General features: G+C 50.9%; 6 protein-coding genes across 6 annotated transcripts, besides 2 other annotated features; 4 read left to right on the forward strand and 2 right to left on the reverse strand.

Moving 5' to 3' along the window:
* The first annotated feature begins 1,859 nt into the window (after positions 1-1,859).
* Positions 1,860-1,889: a microsatellite.
* Positions 1,890-2,215: 326 nt separating this feature from the next.
* Positions 2,216-3,221, forward strand: ACLA_055530 (DUF3431 domain-containing protein; the record flags this gene model as incomplete). Its single annotated transcript, XM_001274930.1, has 2 exons — positions 2,216-2,538; positions 2,594-3,221. 2 exons carry the CDS (start codon positions 2,216-2,218, stop codon positions 3,219-3,221), a joined length of 951 nt encoding a protein of 316 aa, XP_001274931.1.
* A 1,039-nt stretch (positions 3,222-4,260) lies between these two features.
* Positions 4,261-4,664, forward strand: ACLA_055540 (uncharacterized protein; the record flags this gene model as incomplete). The annotated part of the gene is made up of 2 exons (XM_001274931.1): positions 4,261-4,353; positions 4,512-4,664. 2 exons carry the CDS (start codon positions 4,261-4,263, stop codon positions 4,662-4,664), a joined length of 246 nt encoding a protein of 81 aa, XP_001274932.1.
* Positions 4,665-5,226: 562 nt separating this feature from the next.
* ACLA_055550 (RNA helicase SLH1) lies at positions 5,227-11,250 on the forward strand (the record flags this gene model as incomplete). The annotated part of the gene is made up of 1 exon (XM_001274932.1): positions 5,227-11,250. One exon carries the CDS (start codon positions 5,227-5,229, stop codon positions 11,248-11,250), a length of 6,024 nt encoding a protein of 2,007 aa, XP_001274933.1.
* A 568-nt stretch (positions 11,251-11,818) lies between these two features.
* ACLA_055560 (uncharacterized protein) lies at positions 11,819-13,759 on the reverse strand (the record flags this gene model as incomplete). The annotated part of the gene is made up of 2 exons (XM_001274933.1): positions 11,819-12,805; positions 12,860-13,759. The coding sequence occupies 2 exons, from the start codon at positions 13,757-13,759 to the stop codon at positions 11,819-11,821; spliced, it is 1,887 nt and encodes a 628-aa protein (XP_001274934.1).
* Positions 12,218-12,245: a microsatellite.
* A 2,796-nt stretch (positions 13,760-16,555) lies between the features above and the next one.
* On the forward strand, positions 16,556-17,123 carry pfy1 (profilin; the record flags this gene model as incomplete). The annotated part of the gene is made up of 3 exons (XM_001274934.1): positions 16,556-16,636; positions 16,764-16,898; positions 16,992-17,123. 3 exons carry the CDS (start codon positions 16,556-16,558, stop codon positions 17,121-17,123), a joined length of 348 nt encoding a protein of 115 aa, XP_001274935.1.
* Positions 17,124-17,716: 593 nt separating this feature from the next.
* ACLA_055580 (Got1 family protein) lies at positions 17,717-18,445 on the reverse strand (the record flags this gene model as incomplete). Its single annotated transcript, XM_001274935.1, has 4 exons — positions 17,717-18,013; positions 18,147-18,226; positions 18,329-18,355; positions 18,415-18,445. The coding sequence occupies 4 exons, from the start codon at positions 18,443-18,445 to the stop codon at positions 17,717-17,719; spliced, it is 435 nt and encodes a 144-aa protein (XP_001274936.1).
* Positions 18,446-18,747: the final 302 nt, after the last annotated feature.

The raw sequence follows: 18,747 nt of genomic DNA on the forward strand, positions 1-18,747 counted from the left end.
TTTGGATCTAGCATGTTTGATAGATGGGATTTGTATTTCTTCCAGGGTTTCTGTTATCTACCGAGCACTTCATCAATGCAGTCACAATGACTTTAAGCGTATGACATATGTTTATCGATCCCGATGAATAATACTACTGTATCTAACTAATCACACTCCCGTCCCTTGGTTATACCACCCATCCTTAACCATACCCATACCCTACAGAAGCCCAAAGCCAACGTAGGACAACGTCCAACTTGTCATGTCATACCGGCATCAGCACCCCATCACTATCCTACTTCCTTCCTTCTGGCCACGTTAGACTTTACGAGAGATTGTGTCAAAGCCAGTGAGTGCCCTGGGTGATCGAGAAATCCGCGGGGCGGGGTGATATTATTATGATAGGCAATCAAGCGGAGTGTTGATTGGCGTATCCTGGCTGAAGATGGGTAGAGGGGACTTTGAACACATAGAAGGGTTTTCCATGTACTTGTCGTGTTTTTAATGCCCGTGAGGGGGCATATATATGTTGATCTGCGGTGTTGACCTGGATTTAGCCAGTACGTAACTTCGGTTGAATTCGGTTGAATAAGTGAACGGACATGATTGTCTCGATAACTACACAGAATACGAATACACTAACTGGTTACTATACAGTCAATCAAATCCATATCCCGAGGGAAACTTTTTCAGAGTCCAGAGTTCAACATCAGACAAGACTCCATTTGCTGCCAATCGGGCCAGTGACATTGTGCGACACGGAGTGTTTGAGATAGACTCGTCGGCTGGTGGATCATACCCATATCAGTGCTGGATCTTCACGATAGAGTTATTCTCATGCCACAGTTGACAGTCGCGACCACTCACCAGTCTTGGATAGCTGCATTGCGTCGACTACCTATTTATTATCTGCTCAATACTTTCTCCGGTCGGCCCTTGTTCTTCCTAGGAAGGACGAACGACCGGCGGCCGCTGTGACCAATGACCCAATTCCCTCGCCGGGCAGATGTTACGAATGCTGAAGATCTTGTCGTTCAGTTTGATGCTTGGATCGGCATTTTTCCCCGACTAAGGACTACCGCGATTGGTACGTCGTCATCATGAGAAGCGGCATTGATATTCTGTGCTTCTTGAATACTACGTACTGATTACTGACGCTTCTTTTAGATTTCATCCAGGCCCAACATGCACGCCGCTTTTTCGCTCCTAGAAGACCACGAGGTAATAGATATGCCAGAGGTTGAGTACAGTTGTTGATCAAGGTAGCGGCTTTGTCCCTATGCCGATGGCGCAATTCCGTAAGGCTACGCCGTAGGTCACGATTTGATCCTCGACTGGCCGTCTGTAGATTCTGGGGTTGTGGGAAACCTTGGAGTATATGTACCGGGATGGCCAGTTCTAGTGATGACTTTCGTTGACGGGAAGCGGATTTGTAGCAATGGCGAATAGGGGTCTCGACTGCTAGGACAATCTCACTTCACTTATTGATGAGAAGACTTGTCAGATCGAGGGCTGCTCGGTGTTATCGCTAACTATCTATGAACACTTATGCACCTGCTGAAGCACCAATGGGAAATCCTTTATCGTCGAAGCATTGAGCTCTGAGGTAGTTTGTGTGCTTACACAGTAGATTGGATGTCCTCGTCATCCTCATAAAAGCGGTACTCACCTTGAACACAGGAAACAGCAAATGATCTCCTTTTTTAATCTCGATCCCTGTCAGCATAACTGATAGTTTCAAGGCCGATTATTAAGATTAATAATTATCAACCTACTGACTACTGACTAGTCTACTCCGATTTCCGTAATAATAATTGATTAACTGTCCGGCCCCTAGAGATCGGCGCCCGGTTCAGCTTGCGAATCCCGCTCCATAGAAGAAGAAAAAAAAAAAAAAAAAAAAAAAAGCTAAAAGCTTCTTCCTCTGATAAGCATCGCATCCAGGTCACCCTCGCAGGTGTCAACAGTCAGCCAATTTTCGGGGGTTTCCCACGCTGTTTCAGGGTCCATTATTTCTCTTATTCTTCTTTTCTTTTTATCTTCTCATTTGTCTCACTTGAGTTTTCTTCTCTTACGTACACTCATTTATTCACTAAATATTCCCCAAACTCTTCCACGTTCGTGACCCCTTCTTTTTCCTTCCTTGCATGGGCAACAATTTCACCAGCTCGGCAGTCCACTCTTTTGCCCCCAGTAGATTTTTATTTAAATACGCCACAGCAGATATTATGAAATGAGACTCTCATATCGAGTCGGGTCAGCCGCCCTACTGATCCTCACCTTCTTCCTGATCAAGCGTCATCTCAACACAATCCAGGATGACTCGCTGGTGCAGTCCCTTTGGCAGTTCACCAATGTGCCAGAGGAAAGTCTCCCTGAACCGGTCGTCACCCCGGCGAGCCACCAAGAAATGATATACGCGACACCCACAGCAGGAAAGGAGCCGTCCACGCCCACTTTCGAGACCACTCCGATCATCGTTCCCAACGACAGAGTGATTGTAATAGCCAAACTGAGCAGGGAAGATACGGCTTGGGTGGGCATTGATCTAGGAGAGTGAGTACATCCTGGCAATATTCGAGACTCTGGTCCGGAGACTAATTCCGCCCAGATGGCGCAATTTCATCTACACCGTCGACGATCCGAACGCCCCGCGACGCACTCCCAAGAACAAAGGACGCGAAAGCCTTGCCTACCTCCAATACATCGTCGACCACTACAACGACCTCCCTTCAATGATTGTTTTCCTCCATAGCCACAAGGCCGGCTGGCCCGCGGCCTGGCACACGGATACCATGGACTACAGCAACGTGGACTCGATCCGAGCGCTGCAGGCCGACTTCGTCCAAAAGAGCGGCTATGTCAATCTTCGCTGTCAGGAAACCCCCGGCTGTCCGGATGAGATCAGACCGCTGGACGATCCGCCCCGGCCAGGAAAGCCAAACGAGCGAGCGTATGCCCAAGCTTGGGTCGACCTCTTCAACAACACCGACATCCCCGAAGTCATCGGGGCCCCCTGCTGCTCGCAGTTCGCCGTGTCGCGAGATCAGGTCCTCAAGCGACCTCTGAGCGACTACCAACGATACTACGACTGGGTTCTCAACAACAAACTGCCGGATACCGTCACCGCTTGGATCATGGAGTTCAGCTGGCATATCATTTTCGGGAAGGATCCCGTCTTCTGCCCCGAGGCTTTCCAATGCTATCAGGATGTTTACGGGAGCTCGAATTTCTGGTAGAATTTTTCATGCATATACCCCATTTTTGTTTGCCCTTGATCCTAATTACGGCTGCATGCGACATACTGGTCGTCTGTCTTTTTGTTCCTGGAGTTAAGAGACGTTGTCTGTAAATCATTTGAATGTCCAAATAGTCATTGTCCTGGATCTAGTCGATTCTTTAGCTATTGCATACGGACGGTGTATTCATTGTACCTCGGCACGGTTCAATCAGTGAGAAGTCCAGGTCAGAGCCACTCTCTCCTCCCGACAACATTCTCTGGTGGCCGATGATCATTCCATATCCCCTTCTTCCCTCCATTCTTTCCCATACCCCCGGATTGTATACTACATGATTGTCACAGCCTATAGTGTCCAGATTCCAGACTCTAGATGCAATCTGTGGAGACCACGTTGATCAGGTAGATTAAAGCCACATGTGGTCCCGCTCCTCCGATTATCCAGATACTCCACAGTTCCACTTTCCTCACTGTCTGTTGTTCTTCGACCGGATGCACCAATCCACAAGATTTGCATTCACAGTCTCTATTGCCAAGACCGCTATCTTCCTCTAGAGTCTTGGAGAATTCACTTCATATCCAGGTCAACAGAATAATCTTCTGTCAATATTGCTGGTAGCTGGCCTCGGTTTACATATGACATGTCACTTGCGTGAGCATACAGACGGCTTCTCTTTGTAAATTATTCGATCTACTATCTAAGCTGTAATTCGCCTGATAATCTCGACTACCTGCCTATTTATCCTGACTTGGCACACGAGCGTTCTTTAGTTTCTGCCGTATCTCCCAAGCATATCGACATGTCGCTCTAGGACCGGGTTTGGCCTTCGACGGCGTGAACTATGAATGTCAGCTCTGCTCGAGATTCTTCACAACCAGAAGTGCCCTTTTCAATCACTGTCGGTTCACGAGTCGCCATAAATGATGCGAAACATGTACCTGAGTCCTCGTGTCGCCAGCTGCGAAGGAAAACCCGCCTGTATTTCTCGCCTAACCGCAGCCACAATTGCACACAAGGTCGCCACAGACCTCGATTCAACATGGTATGGGAACTGGCGGGCCGCCGCGTCGACTACCGCTATCTGTGCCCCCCCTACGGTGGATACTTCAACAATGAGAACAATCTGCGGATGGTATGTTGATTCTCTCCATGTGCTCCACAGCCCTGTAGCAATGGCGCTAAACAGCTTCCCACAGCACTAACTGTGTCACCAGCCAAAAACCATGGAGTGCCGCGGCTGTTTTTCACTCTTCAAGTCTTCCTCGGGCATGGTGATTCATCTTGAATCAGGCAGGTGCAGCTCTGGAGCTGATTTCCACAAGATCAATCGGCTCGCTTGCCGCTGCTATCAGCATCGTAAATACATTGGCCAAGATGGGATTACTTCTATCGGAGCTGTGCGAAGTGTCTTACGAAGCTCTCGGGCTTGTTTTAGCGTGCTGAGAAGACTCCCAGGTGCTCGCATCTCATGGCGACTGACGCGTGTCTTGGCAAGTTGGAGCATTATATCTCGTGGAATGGGGCCATGTAGGATTTTACTGAGAGACGGTGGGGGTGTTCTGTTTGTGTAAATTGGGATATGAGGATGTGACACATGCCGGCGAATTGGACCTAGAAGGCACGACGTATGTACAATTTCAGATTAGAACTAGAGAAATGACAAGAATAGGTATAATGGCCTATCCACTGCCGATTCGCTTGCATTTTCTAATCGCCTGTCAGTTCCTGAATGCTTGCTTTTGTTACATAATCGCAATATGCATGCTGGAATTCACTTCAAGCAATACCTCGGATCGACTCACTCTTGACTCATGAGGTGGATGGAGTTGTGGGGACTGGAATGTGGATACAGTGGATGCCCCAGGCCACCAGATCTTATCTAGTCAGCTCGACTCATCCTGATTCCTGACAAACTCCAATCTCTCCACCACCATCAGCTTTAATTACGCATCAATACCCTCGTGCATTCTCTTTCTCACAATTCTATCCTCACATATCTGTCAAGATGGACGGAACAGCTCCCATCGAGTCACAGTGGCTCACCCAACTGACCGCCATGCGCGAGGCGATTGCCGCATTGAAGCTTCCCAAAGACCCCACCAAAAACCAGCTCAGCTACGGAAGCGACTTGGACCTCGATCTCGACGATGACTATTCTTCTCCGGGCACTGTAGACGATATCTGGGATATCATCAGCTCCGACGACGAAAGCAGCGAAGACTTCGACGACGTCCACGGCGTGCCTCTCCCTCCCTCAACGTCGCCTTACGATCAAACATGGCTGGAGGAGAAATGCCAGGTCATCACGCTACAGAAGCCCGGCATGGACGCACACGAGCTCGCGCAGCAGATCACGGCCTCCCTAGCGACGGACAGCGGCGACGATGAGCTGCAGATGTCGCTGGCTGAGATCGTGGGCTTCGACGATCTCGACTTCGTCATCGAGCTGATCGGACACCGTGCGGAGATTCTCGCGTCCATGGCCTCGAAGACGGAGGCACAGACGGATGGGTTGATAGCCGGTAGACTGCAGACGAGGGCGGAGCGTGAACAGGTTTTGTGGCAGCAGGACTTCGAACATAAGCATGCCCCGCTACTACCCGCTCAGACTAGGCAGGAACCGAAATACCCGCATGTCTTCAAGTCGCACGACTCGCGGAATACCCTTGCGCTGGGAGGAAAGAGATATGGTCTTCCTGTTGGCAGCAAGCAGATCGATGAGCCAAAGTATACCGAATTCGAGATCCCGGCTTCGAGGGTCGGCACGCTCGGTGCGGGACAGAAGCTGGTTGAGATTATGTCATTGGATGGCCTGTGTCAGGGGACTTTCAAGGGCTACAAGTCTTTGAATCGAATGCAGAGCTTGCTCTATGATGTAGCGTACAAAACTAGCGAAAACATGCTCATTTGTGCTCCAACCGGTGCCGGTAAGACGGATGCTGCCATGCTGACGATTCTCAATACAATCGGCAAGAACACCGTCCCCAATCCCATCGAGCAGCCAGACGCTACAGAGTTCGCCGTCCAGGTGGATGACTTCAAGATCGTTTACGTGGCGCCGATGAAGGCTCTCGCCGCAGAAGTAACAGAAAAGCTTGGGAAAAGACTTGCATGGCTTGGGATCCGAGTCAGGGAACTGACGGGAGACATGCAGCTGACCAAGCGTGAGATTGTTGAAACACAGATCATCGTCACCACGCCTGAGAAGTGGGATGTCGTGACCCGGAAGAGCACCGGAGATACGGAACTTGTACAGAAGGTGCGTTTGTTGATCATTGATGAAGTCCACATGCTTCATGATGAACGTGGTGCTGTCATCGAGTCCTTGGTCGCCCGAACGCAACGCCAGGTTGAAAGCACTCAGTCCCTTATTCGGATTGTGGGGTTGTCCGCTACATTGCCAAACTACATCGACGTGGCAGATTTCCTAAAAGTGAATAAAATGGCTGGTTTGTTCTTCTTCGATGGATCATTCAGACCGGTCCCTCTAGAACAACATTTCATCGGTGTCAAAGGAAAGCCAGGCTCTAAGCAATCCCGCGAAAACCTGGACGTCGTGGCGTTTGAAAAGGTCCGCGAAATGCTCGAGCGTGGGCATCAGATCATGGTTTTTGTGCACTCGCGCAAAGATACGGTGCTTACGGCTCGAATGCTACGTCAAATGGCCGTCGAGAACGGCTGCGAGAATCTCTTCAGCTGCCATGAGCATGAAAATTACTCGAACGCCCTGCGCGATATGAAACATGCCCGCGCGCGTGAGTTGAGAGACTTGTTTGCTAGCGGCTTCGGCACGCACCATGCTGGAATGACTCGGAGTGACCGCAACTTAATGGAGCGCATGTTCTCTGAAGGCCTCATTAAGGTGCTCTGCTGTACCGCCACTCTTGCCTGGGGTGTCAATCTTCCGGCTGCCGCCGTCGTCATCAAGGGTACGCAGCTGTATAACCCACAGGAGGGTAAATTTGTCGATCTTGGTATTCTGGATGTCCTGCAGATCTTCGGTCGTGCTGGACGTCCTCAATTCCAGGATACCGGTATTGGTTTCATCTGCACCACGCACGACAAATTGCATCACTACCTAAACGCAGTGACCTCCCAGCAGCCGATTGAGTCCAGGTTTTCTAGCCGGCTTGTGGACAATTTGAATGCTGAGATCTCGCTTGGCACCGTTACCTCCGTCCCCGAAGCGGTGCAATGGCTGGGCTACTCCTATCTTTTTGTTCGCATGTTACGTGAGCCGCGGAATTACGGCATTGACTTTGCTGAGATTCGCGACGATCCGATGTTGGTGCAGAGACGGCGCCAGCTGATCATCCAGGCCGCACGAGTGCTGCAGAAGAGTCAGATGATCATCTTCAACGAGAAGACCGAAGAACTGCGCGCGAAAGATGTGGGCCGTATTGCAAGCCAGTATTATGTCTTGCAGACCAGTGTCGAAATATTCAATGATATGATGCGCCCTCGCTCGGGTGAAGCGGACGTGCTCAAGATGATCAGTATGAGCGGCGAATTCGACAACATCCAAGCTCGAGACAATGAGTCGAAGGAGCTGGACCGGCTGCGCGATGAAGCTATTCAGACAGAAGTCGAGGGGGGTAATGACTCGCCTCATGCGAAGACCAACATTCTTCTGCAGTCCTACATTTCCCGCGCTAAGCTTGAAGATTTCGCGCTGGTCTCTGATATGGGTTACGTAGCGCAAAATGCTGCACGTATCTGCCGAGCCCTCTTCATGATTGCACTGAACCGCCGCTGGGGATACCAATGTCAGGTGCTATTGTCGCTCTGCAAGTCTATCGAGAAGCAAATCTGGCCTTTTGACCATCCTTTCCACCAGTTCGATCTCCCTCAGCCGATTCTCAAGAACCTTGACGAAAAGCTGCCGTCGTCATCACTGGAATCCATGAGGGACATGGATGTCGCGGAGATCGGCCAGCTCGTGCACAATCAGCGGATGGGAAAAACTTTGGCCAAACTGCTGGACAATTTTCCCACTCTGAGTGTGGAGGCCGAAATCGCTCCTTTGAATCGTGACGTACTGCGAATCCGACTCTGCTTGTATCCCGAATTTTCTTGGAATGATAGGCATCATGGGGCGTCGGAGTCGTACTGGATCTGGGTTGAGAATTCGGAAACATCGGAGATCTACCACCACGAATACTTTATTCTCAGTCGGAAGAAGCTACATGATGAGCATGAGCTTAACTTTACCATCCCTCTCTCAGATCCGCTGCCGAGTCAGATCTATGTCCGCGCAATTTCTGACCGATGGCTAGGAGCGGAAACAGTCACGCCTGTCTCGTTTCAACACTTGATCCGTCCAGACACGGAGAGCGTGTACACTGACCTGCTCAATCTCCAGCCATTGCCTATCTCTGCGCTGCAAAACCCAATCCTTGAAGAACTTTACGGCCAGCGCTTCCAGTTTTTCAACCCAATGCAGACCCAGATCTTCCATATGCTGTACCACACCTCAGCCAACGTTCTGCTTGGTTCGCCCACTGGTAGTGGAAAAACGGTTGCCGCCGAGTTGGCGATGTGGTGGGCATTCAGGGAGAAGCCTGGATCTAAGGTCGTGTACATTGCGCCAATGAAAGCACTCGTCCGTGAACGAGTCCAGGACTGGGGCAAGCGTCTCACAGGCCCCATGGGCTTGAAACTGGTGGAGTTGACTGGTGACAATACTCCTGATACAAGGACGATCCGAGACGCGGATATCATCATCACAACGCCTGAGAAATGGGACGGTATCTCGCGTAGCTGGCAGACTAGAGACTACGTGCGGAAAGTGAGTTTGGTCATCATCGACGAGATTCATCTTTTGGGTGGTGACCGTGGCCCAATTCTGGAAATCATCGTGTCTCGTATGAACTACATCGCCTCACAGTCCGAAGGATCGGTTCGACTTATGGGTATGTCGACCGCCTGTGCGAATGCCACGGACTTGGCAAACTGGCTGGGAGTCAAGGAAGGACTGTACAATTTCCGGCACTCCGTGCGTCCGGTACCTCTTGAGATCTACATCGATGGCTTCCCCGAGCAACGGGGATTCTCTCCGCTGATGCAGTCCATGAACCGTCCAACCTTCCTTGCGATTAAGAGCCATTCGCCTGAGAAGCCCGTCATTGTCTTCGTCGCTTCCCGCAGACAGACCCGACTGACCGCGAAGGACCTGATCAACTACTGCGGTATGGAAGATAACCCGCGTCGCTTCGTCCGAGTGTCGGAAGAAGACCTCGAGCTGAACCTGGCCCGAGTAAAGGATGAAGCGTTGCGCGAGGCGCTCAGTTTCGGTATTGGCTTGCACCATGCCGGTCTTGTCGAGTCTGACCGACAGCTGGCGGAGGAATTGTTCGCGAACAACAAGATCCAGATTCTTGTGGCAACAAGCACCCTTGCGTGGGGTGTTAATCTTCCGGCGCATCTTGTCGTCGTCAAGGGCACGCAGTTCTTCGATGCGAAGATCGAAGGTTACAGAGACATGGATCTGACTGACGTCCTGCAGATGTTGGGTCGTGCTGGACGTCCGCAATTCGACACGTCGGGTATTGCACGTATCTTCACTCAAGACTCGAAGAAAGCCTTCTATAAGCATTTCCTGCACACTGGCTTCCCCGTTGAGTCTACCCTGCACAAGGTCCTGGACAACCATTTGGGAGCCGAGGTCTCTGCTGGTACAGTGACGACGAAGCAAGACGCTCTTGATTACTTAACGTGGACATTCTTCTTCCGCAGACTGCACAAGAATCCCTCGTACTACGGGCTGGAGATATCCGCCGAAGAGCACAACACAATGGCTGCCCAGGCTATCGCCCAGGAGTTCATGATTGACTTGGTGGACAATTCCCTTGGTGAGCTGGCAGAGTCGTCTTGTGTGGTGTTCGACTCGGCCACTGGTGAGGTGGACTCGACGCCCTTTGGCAAGATCATGAGTTATTACTACCTCTCGCACAAGACCGTGCGGTATCTGATGTCGCACGCGAAACCCAACCCCACGTTCCACGATGTGCTTAGCTGGATGTGCTCTGCAACGGAATTCGACGAGCTGCCCGTCAGACACAACGAAGATTTAATCAATGCTGAGCTGACTCGCAACCTCCCCTTGTCGGTCGAGCCCATGGGTGACCTCCCGCTCTGGGATCCGCATGTCAAGGCCTTCCTGCTCCTCCAAGCATACATGTCGCGCATCGATCTTCCCATTTCCGATTACGTCGGTGACCAGACCTCTGTTCTCGACCAGGGTATTCGTATCATCCAAGCATCAATCGACATCATGGCCGAGCTAGGCTACCTTCGCGCCTGCGAACAGCTCATGAGTCTGCTCCAAAGTATCAAATCGGCCAGATGGCCCGAGGACAACGCCCTCTCGATCCTCCCGGGCATCGACCCCGCAAGCAAGCCGCAAGCCCTCCCAGGCTCCCTCGCAGCACTTTCCGCGCTACCCACATCTTCTATTTCCTCTCTCGCGAGAAAATTGCAACTGCCGCTCTCCACCGCCGCGCAGTTCACCAAAGCCGCCTCTTTCCTACCCCAAATCTCCCTATCCATCGCCAACGTCTCGTCAACCGGCATCACCATATCCCTAACCCGCCGCAACACCCCCACAAACCCAGATTACAGGGTCTACGCCCCGCGATTCCCCAAGCCCCAAACAGAAGGCTTCTTCCTCCTCGTCTGCACCGCCGCCGCCAACGGCGCAGACGGCGAGCTCCTCGCCCTGAAGCGCGTCTCCTGGCCCCCAAGGGATAAAATGAACCGCCATCGCAACGGCGCCGGCTCCAGCCAGCACTCCTCGTCGGGCAGGGGCCAGAAGAACGCGAATGGACCCCTCCTCACCGTCCGCTCGTCTGTTAAGTTTCCTCGCGATGTCTTGGCGCAGTATACGGGCGCAGCCGGCGGTGGTGTCAATGTTAAGCTCATTAGTGATACGTATCCCGGGATGGAGTGGGTGTTGCCGAATGTGGAGGTGCGTTTGACGCCGGAGACGCAGAGTTTGCCGGAGTCGTCGAATGTTCCTGAGAAGAGTTGAGGGAAGAATATATATATTAGTAGATAGATAGATGTGTATAGATCCTTCGAGACGGTGTCGCGAAATTCGAAATACACGTTTTGAGTATGCATATATATTTCGGAACATGCCTACCAACTAGAGATTTTAATTTCACGCCGAAGATGTACATAATGTATGTAAGTAGCGAAACCTCATTAGCAAATACTTGAGTTTGATTAATAGATCTTCAATTGCACCCTTAATCCAATCCGTCGCCTATACCAAACCGCCCTCAGAATATACCCACAAGAATAAAAGTCGATCTTCCACCGCCAAATTAAGGAAAAAAAAAAGAAGTGCCTTTGCATGTACATGCAAAGGCTTAATAGAAGGGAATGTAAGAAAAGGAAAATCAGGTCGTCAACGACACAACAGAAAGAAAAAAAAAAAAGAATCCGAAAAGCGGCTTCCTGCGCTCAAACAACTCCGCTCCATTCCACTGGTTGATATGTTTTCCGTTGTTCAAAGAAACAAAGAGAAATTCTCTTTTTCTTTCTTTCTTTCTTTTTTTTTTTTTTTTTCTTTCCCTCTTCCCAGTTTGTAAAGGTTAAATAGTCTCGATCTGCGCGTCCTGCGAATTCCCATGCCGATGGCCGTAATGCGCATCCCTCACCTGCGGCGTCTTCGCCCGACGGACGACAAGCCGCTCGTCCGGGCTCAGTCGATCTGGCCGCGGCCCGATGGGGACAAGAATCTGCTTCTTGCCGCGCGAAATAGACATAGATCGCGCGATGGAGACCTCGATCTTGGGGATGGAGTCGATGCGCTCGATGGTGTCGGTTTCTTCGCTGTCGTTTTCGTCGCTGAGGGGCATGCGTGTAGATGAGGCGTGGGAGATGGCGGATTGTGGGGCTGGAGATCGTGAGCTTGATCGCGACACTGATCTCATCCGCTCGGTTCTTTCGCGGGTCGCGGAGTTGAGGGGGGAGAGGAGCGGGGAGGAGGCGGCGGAGGCGGAGGCGGAGGCGGAGGCGGGGTCCGCACTGCCTGCTTCGGAGGGGGGGACTTGGGTGTTGATGGTTAGGGCGAGAGGAAATCTCTGCTTGGGAGCAGGGATTGGGACGGGGTGTAGGTTTGTGATTGGGGTCGAGGTGCTGGTCGGCATCTCCTTGGCAAGGTTCTTGCTGATGATCTCCCATTCAGGTTCTTCTTCGGTGTTAACGTAGGCTTTTGTTTGCTTCAGCCGTTCCAGGAGGCGCTGCTCCTCCGCGGGATCGATCGGGTCAGAGGAGATTGCAGACGAGACGGAGTCTTTGGGCTGATGCGACATGGGTGACTTGACTGATGGGCTATGCACCATCAGAACGAAGCGACTCTGTTCGTTTGTAGGAGTCACCGAGCCAGATTGCGAGAGGGAGTTCTGGCTGCGGTGAACCGGACTGACACCCCGTGGTATATTCTGGGAACCCAGGACCTTCGAGGCCTTGCTCACAGGCGCTTGTGCTGGAAACAAATTGAAGTTGGGAAGTCTTGGTCGCGGCGAAGTTGCCCGTCGTTGAGGGAGAGGCAAATCTGGCGAGGCGAGAGATGACGTCTAGTTCAATGTTAGTCAGGGGAGATGCGTGTTGGATGATGGTTGATATTATACCTCTGTCTGCGTTGGAATAGTGATGTCGTCCAAGGTCTTGCTTCGTCTGTTCAGCAGTGAGGGTTCGTTCTTATTCAGCAGACCGCCGAACATAACGCTGTACCTCTCCAGCTGCACGTCGGGAATGTCCACATGCAACAATGGTCCTGCACAACGGAGTTTCGCAGCCGGGACCAACTGGTTATCCCGAGTTAGGTCCTGAATTGCAGTCGCCGACTGATTGGAGTTGTTGCTGTCCTTAGAGTCATTCTCAGACTCGAAGCAAGGCCATACTTCCGCATGGGAAGGTGCCTCGGGAGCATGCTTCACTTTCTCCTGATTTTGAGAGTCAATAGAATGAGTGGATTCCTGAAAAGGCCACTCCTCTCCGCAGCGAACTTGATAAAACGGCTGGTTCGCATCCGGCGTCATAGCATTCTTCGCTTTGAACAGGCCTCCAATCTTTCTCCACTTACTCGGCTTGCGCTGTAGAGGCGGCGTTTGCTCGGGGCTTTTTGTGCTCGGAACTGGCGGTCGTTCTTCCATTTGCGAAAGCATAGTCTGCGGCTCGATCATCCGTGGACTCCCTAGAGCGATTCCGATCATGTTCACGTTTGGATCGTGCTCAGAAGTCTGGGGAGAAGGCAGCGCCTCATCCGGTGGGACGGCAACTCGAAAATCGAAGCCGGGGGTAGGGCCTGCTCCTTTTCTGATCAAGTTACGTGTATCTGCTATTCTTGGCCGCTGAAAGTCCCACTGCGCAACGGCGCGGTTTGCAGGACGAGATGTGTTCGCAACATTCTCGATATCGCGCAGGTCAGTCCGGGGTAATGCATCTGTATATTTCAAGACCGGGTTTGAGATGCTCCCAGCTGTCGCTTGTGGGCTGCGCAACTTTCCTGAGAACATTCCTCGGGCCATGTTCAGAGGATATCGGGCCACAACGCTGGTAGATCTCACCCGCAAGATCAAGGGAGTAAAGGATAAATGAACGTACGAACGAAAGAAAGGAAGAAAGGTTAAAATCAAAGGTCAAAAGAATGAAAAAGAGGTAAAGAGTGTAACCTAGACGCAGTCTTAGAATTAAATCGGTAAAGAATGGACAGCCTTCCAGAAGGCCACAGCAAACGGGCGCAAGTAACGGCGGAAGAGAAAGCAACAGCAGCAACAACTCAGGAAGTGGTCTCAGGGCTGATAATAATATAAGATGATCTACTCCGTAGACAATAATATTATGCCTGGTCGCCATTGTGGATCTTCAGGCACTCGAACATCATCCATTGACTGCCTTTGGATTAAACCGCTGGTAGGGGGCTTGCTAGTGTCAGCATTTAGATTAAATGTAGATTTGACGACGCCATCAGGCTCCTTAGAGGCTTGGACAACAAGGCATTTAGCGCTGTTCAGAGACAAGAGAGAATCAGACATTCTTTGGTACAAGTTCCGCTCTAAAGCCTGCTTTTCGATGCTTAAAGGGGTAGATATGAGGACATTGGTTCAATTAGCGCACACACACACATGCCATCGGATAGCATGAAATAGTCCGTGAGATATTTGCAAACGAGTATCGGAGAATTGCTGGCCTCCTTCGATGTACTCCATCAAGAACCACGGATGTGGGAGTTTGGGGGTTTCCGCCCAGTGTCCAATAACTAACGAGAAATGGCGGGATTCTCAGCCTCCCGCCATGATACTCCGAATCATTAAAGGCATACAGTTTCATTCATCCTGAAACACGGTGGATCAACCAATGATCTCGATCCAACCGCGATACTAGTCCCATAGGGTATTGAGGTCGAGTTTATCTGAGGTAGCAAGAGACAGCCAAAAGGGCTAAAATATTTCGACTGTAGTGGCCAGGGTTCAATGGCGGCTGTCCTTCTGTAACAATGTTGTCTGTGCTGCGAGTTGATCGAACCTTTTTTTCAAAACTGGATATGTTCTCGCAGAAGTATGAGCAAAATGCGAAAAAAGACTCCACGAGTATATGAAGTTGTCATATTGCGTAATCGATTGGTTGCAGGAGGTGTGCTTCTTCGAAAGCAGGTACCCTGCTCCTTGAAGATCGTTGGGCTGCTCCGTCTCCTACCAGTTGAGATTTCTTTTCACACCGGAGCCGACTCGTCAACGTGTTCGCAGGGGAATGAACTGGGTTCGAGGTCAGCCGGGGAGAGTAGAACTTGAAAAGCGAAATTGCTCGCAAGTCTGCCTTGTTGTATACGAAAGCTCATATAAGGACCTTTGTGATCAAAATCCTAGGCACGGACATTACGGCTGGGTGGCTCTGGACTGGGCGCTCAACCCTGAGATGAACTGAATGCATTGTGCCCGATGTAGCCTTTTCCTGTCTTTGAGTTGTCAGGATCGAAGTCCTTCATATTTTGACGGAGAGATGCTGGTCTTGTCTTTCTTCTAGAGAGTATACACAAGGAGACCCGAAGAGGCCTAGCAGCACATGATCAACGCGTGACTGATAACTGATGACAAACACGTGCCTTTCCCACAGCAGAATGAATGTCAGCTTCATATGGATACTTCTCAATGGCACCGCCGACTACAGATATGCTCAAGCGACGATGAATACGGAGCACTACTCCAGTAGCCGTTTGTACTCCGTCAATATACGGATAGATGTATCCAGAACAGGCGGTGAGGCCCCGACCGTATGAGGATATGGCAAGACAAGAGAGCTCTACGCAGTAGATAACTATGACTATGGACTCATGGAGAGAACAGAAAACTAACTTTGCAGATCTTTTGAAGGCGCCAATGTCCTGCTAAGGAGCCCAGAGTGGAACTGTGGCATGGCACTTGTACCAAGTGAAGCATAGCAGAAATGTAGCATATCAAACTATCTTCCGAATAATAACGAAGAAGTGGTCATAGTTAATTAACCACGGCGGAGACCCGTTGTTCCACCGCCTTTATGATGCTGTAGCCGGTGACAAAGGGACAGTATCGTCGAGACAACTTGAAGCATGGAGAGTTCCGAGAAATGGGCGCAATATGAGAGAGATAGCTCTATTTCCCCATGAAGAGTCGCACGCCCGAAGAAATAGAGCCTTATCAGTTCGGGGTTTGAGGTCTATCCATCCCTGACTGACTCTATGGGTGTTGTTGTAGTATCACCAATTCACCATCGCAACAGCATGGCGGGGCATGGATTTTGCCCACCACAGCCCCACCTCTCTCCTAGTCACTTCCCTCACTCTCTCTAAATATCCTAAATATCACCTGCAACTTCAACTTGCTCTGTCTTCCCCCCCCTCTTCATCCCACAACACCTATCTATCGATCTATCTAATACTCCTACAACTACCGCATCTATTCTCTCTTTCCCTCTCCCTATCTTCCTGTTCGTGTGATCCCTGTTGATGCATCTCTCTTGGCCTTCCGTTCCATCTGACATCCCGCTCATTTAGCTCTCCTTATCCGCTCAGTCCCGTTCATTGTTTACCCGACCGCCACCATGGGTCAGCACTCCGCAGTTTGGCAAGGTATGATGATGGCATCCCGAGCCCAAGATGATTGCTTTGTCGATTTTGCAATCGCATAAGAGCTTCCACACATATGGATAACGCTAACGTTCCGTTTCTGCCGCGCAGGATATGTCGATTCCAGGTATGCCATTCTGTAACCCCGCTCTCGCCGCATCAGCATCTCCTCCTCTCGCTCGCCATCCGCATCTATCTCTGACGTAGCTCGGCTTCTAGTTTGATGGGATCCGGCCAGTTCGACAAGGCCGCTATTTTGAGCTATGACATCTCCGACGTTGAGGCCCAGTCCCCCACCTTCAAGGTATGACACAGCGGTCAGCGCAAGACCGATCCATCCATCTATATTGCATCCTGGCGGAGCTCCCGACGACATCAGCCTAACACCCCGCCTTCGGTTACGCGCCATTAACTCGAGCCTTTGTCTTTAGATCTCGAAGGAGGAAATCGCCGGCCTGAAGGCTGCTTTCGCCAGCCCCGGCAGCGCTTTCCAGACCGGCTTCACTGTCGGTGGTGACAAGTTCGTCGCTATCAAGGCTGATGACCGCAGTCTCTACGGCAAGAAGGTATGCCTACCCCTTTCCCTGTGGATTATAGTCTGGAAGGGCTATGCGAAATTACGTGGAGTGCGATGAATGCTAACAGTGCTGGACCTACAGGGCAAGGAGGGCATCGTCGTCGTCAAGGCCGTTTCTTGCGTCATGGTCGCTCACCACGGCGAGGCCGTCCAGACCACCAATGCTGCAACCGTCGTCGAGAACCTCGTTGACTACATCAACAACCCCCGGTGAACGATGACGATGTAGCAGAAAATAAATAAAGTTTTTGTCTTTTGTTCGAACTTTTGATAACGGCAGACAAGCGCTGTACCAACTACCTGTCTGGCCCGAATGTGAGACTACGATGGTGACCCTTTCTTCTCAGCGTCCTGTTTTACTCGATGTTGTTCATAGCACGTAGATATGTTCAATATGTACTGGTCTTGGTACATTTTCCTGATTTTTTATAGTTTCATGGCGTAGGGTCACACTCCTCCTGTTCTGAATAGCAATCTGCCTGATACTTCAAATTGGGCTATTTACTCGTACAAAAAAAAAAAAAAAACAAATGAAGAACTGAATCGGCGAGAGAGGTTGCCCACCAAGACGCCGTTATTATTAATTACAAAATATAAGATTGTATATCACATCCCAAATCCCTTTCGACCGAACCTAGGACCCATAACAGGAGGACCGTGGTCACAGTCAAGTCCAGTGCATGCCGTGTCGGCCGTCGGAATCATACATGTCTGCGTAGTCGTACACGTAACGTCGTTGATACCTTTTCTGAATCTATCGTCTTAAAATCGCTCATTTCCTTTCGCTTCTGCGTCAGGTGTTCAGACTCAGACCGGCAGTTCTGCGTTCGATCGTCCACCGGCCAGTGTCTCCAGCGCCGTTCTGATATAAGGGCCCACCACGGGGATGTTGCCGGCAAACTGTCCGATGGTGACAAGGAAGTCGCCGAAGAGGATAAAAAGGCCGTATAGCTCGATCAGAAACCCGGTCAGTGGCCAGCGGAATAGAATCAGGAGGATGCCCGCCGCGAAGGCAGCGGTGCCCTTGAGTTTCTGGCGTCGCGAGAAGAATGCGAATGTCCTTTGGAGACCGATGATCAATGTCAAGCCGATGAGGAATAAGATCTGGTTTGGGGGTTAGTCATCGGGTATCATCAAGGCTTCTGCGGCCAGCGACAGCTCCGGAGAGTAGATGAGGAAGAACGTACGTTGCCCATCGCAAGTCTGCGCAGAATCGGAACAGATTAGTACGTGCAACGCCTGCGAAAGAATAGGAAGAGGACACATACAGCGAGCGATCAAAGAACATCAGAACACCTCCGAACAGAAACAGGCCCCCTATAACACACCGCGGTCAGTCACTGGATAATACGGTCTCCACGAACGCGCGGAGCGGGAGATTCCAGGCTAGATGTCGCATGGAGTTACATCTTCACCTACCTGCAGAACAGAAGATCACCCCGATCTCTAGTATACACGTTAGCAGTTGCTCCGACCGCACAATGGAGGCAGCAGGGTGCTCTTACTCTGATTGTCTGAGAGCCACATAGCGGGCATCTTGAAGGTTGGCTGTACGTATGTGCACAAATTATTGAAGGAAATTCAGCTCAGTCGATGCCGACAAGCGAGAAATCCGAAACTCGATATCTATATTTGGGACCGGATTTGTTCACACAGTCGAACGGATATGGAAACGGAATCGAAATAGGCTTCGGTAAATGCGCGGGAGTCAAGATAAGGGTCTCTCAAGGGAGCAAGGGGACGACGTCTTCAGTAGTTTGCAACGACAGGTGTTCGATTTAGACAGATTGCGCGATCGTGATCGAATCCAGCTTCAACTAGACGGAACTTTTGCAATT

The sequence above is a fragment of the Aspergillus clavatus genome, genomic scaffold, assembly GCF_000002715.2.
Source record: "Aspergillus clavatus NRRL 1 1099423829794 genomic scaffold, whole genome shotgun sequence".
In the NCBI taxonomy this organism is placed as follows: Eukaryota; Fungi; Ascomycota; class Eurotiomycetes; order Eurotiales; family Aspergillaceae; genus Aspergillus; species Aspergillus clavatus.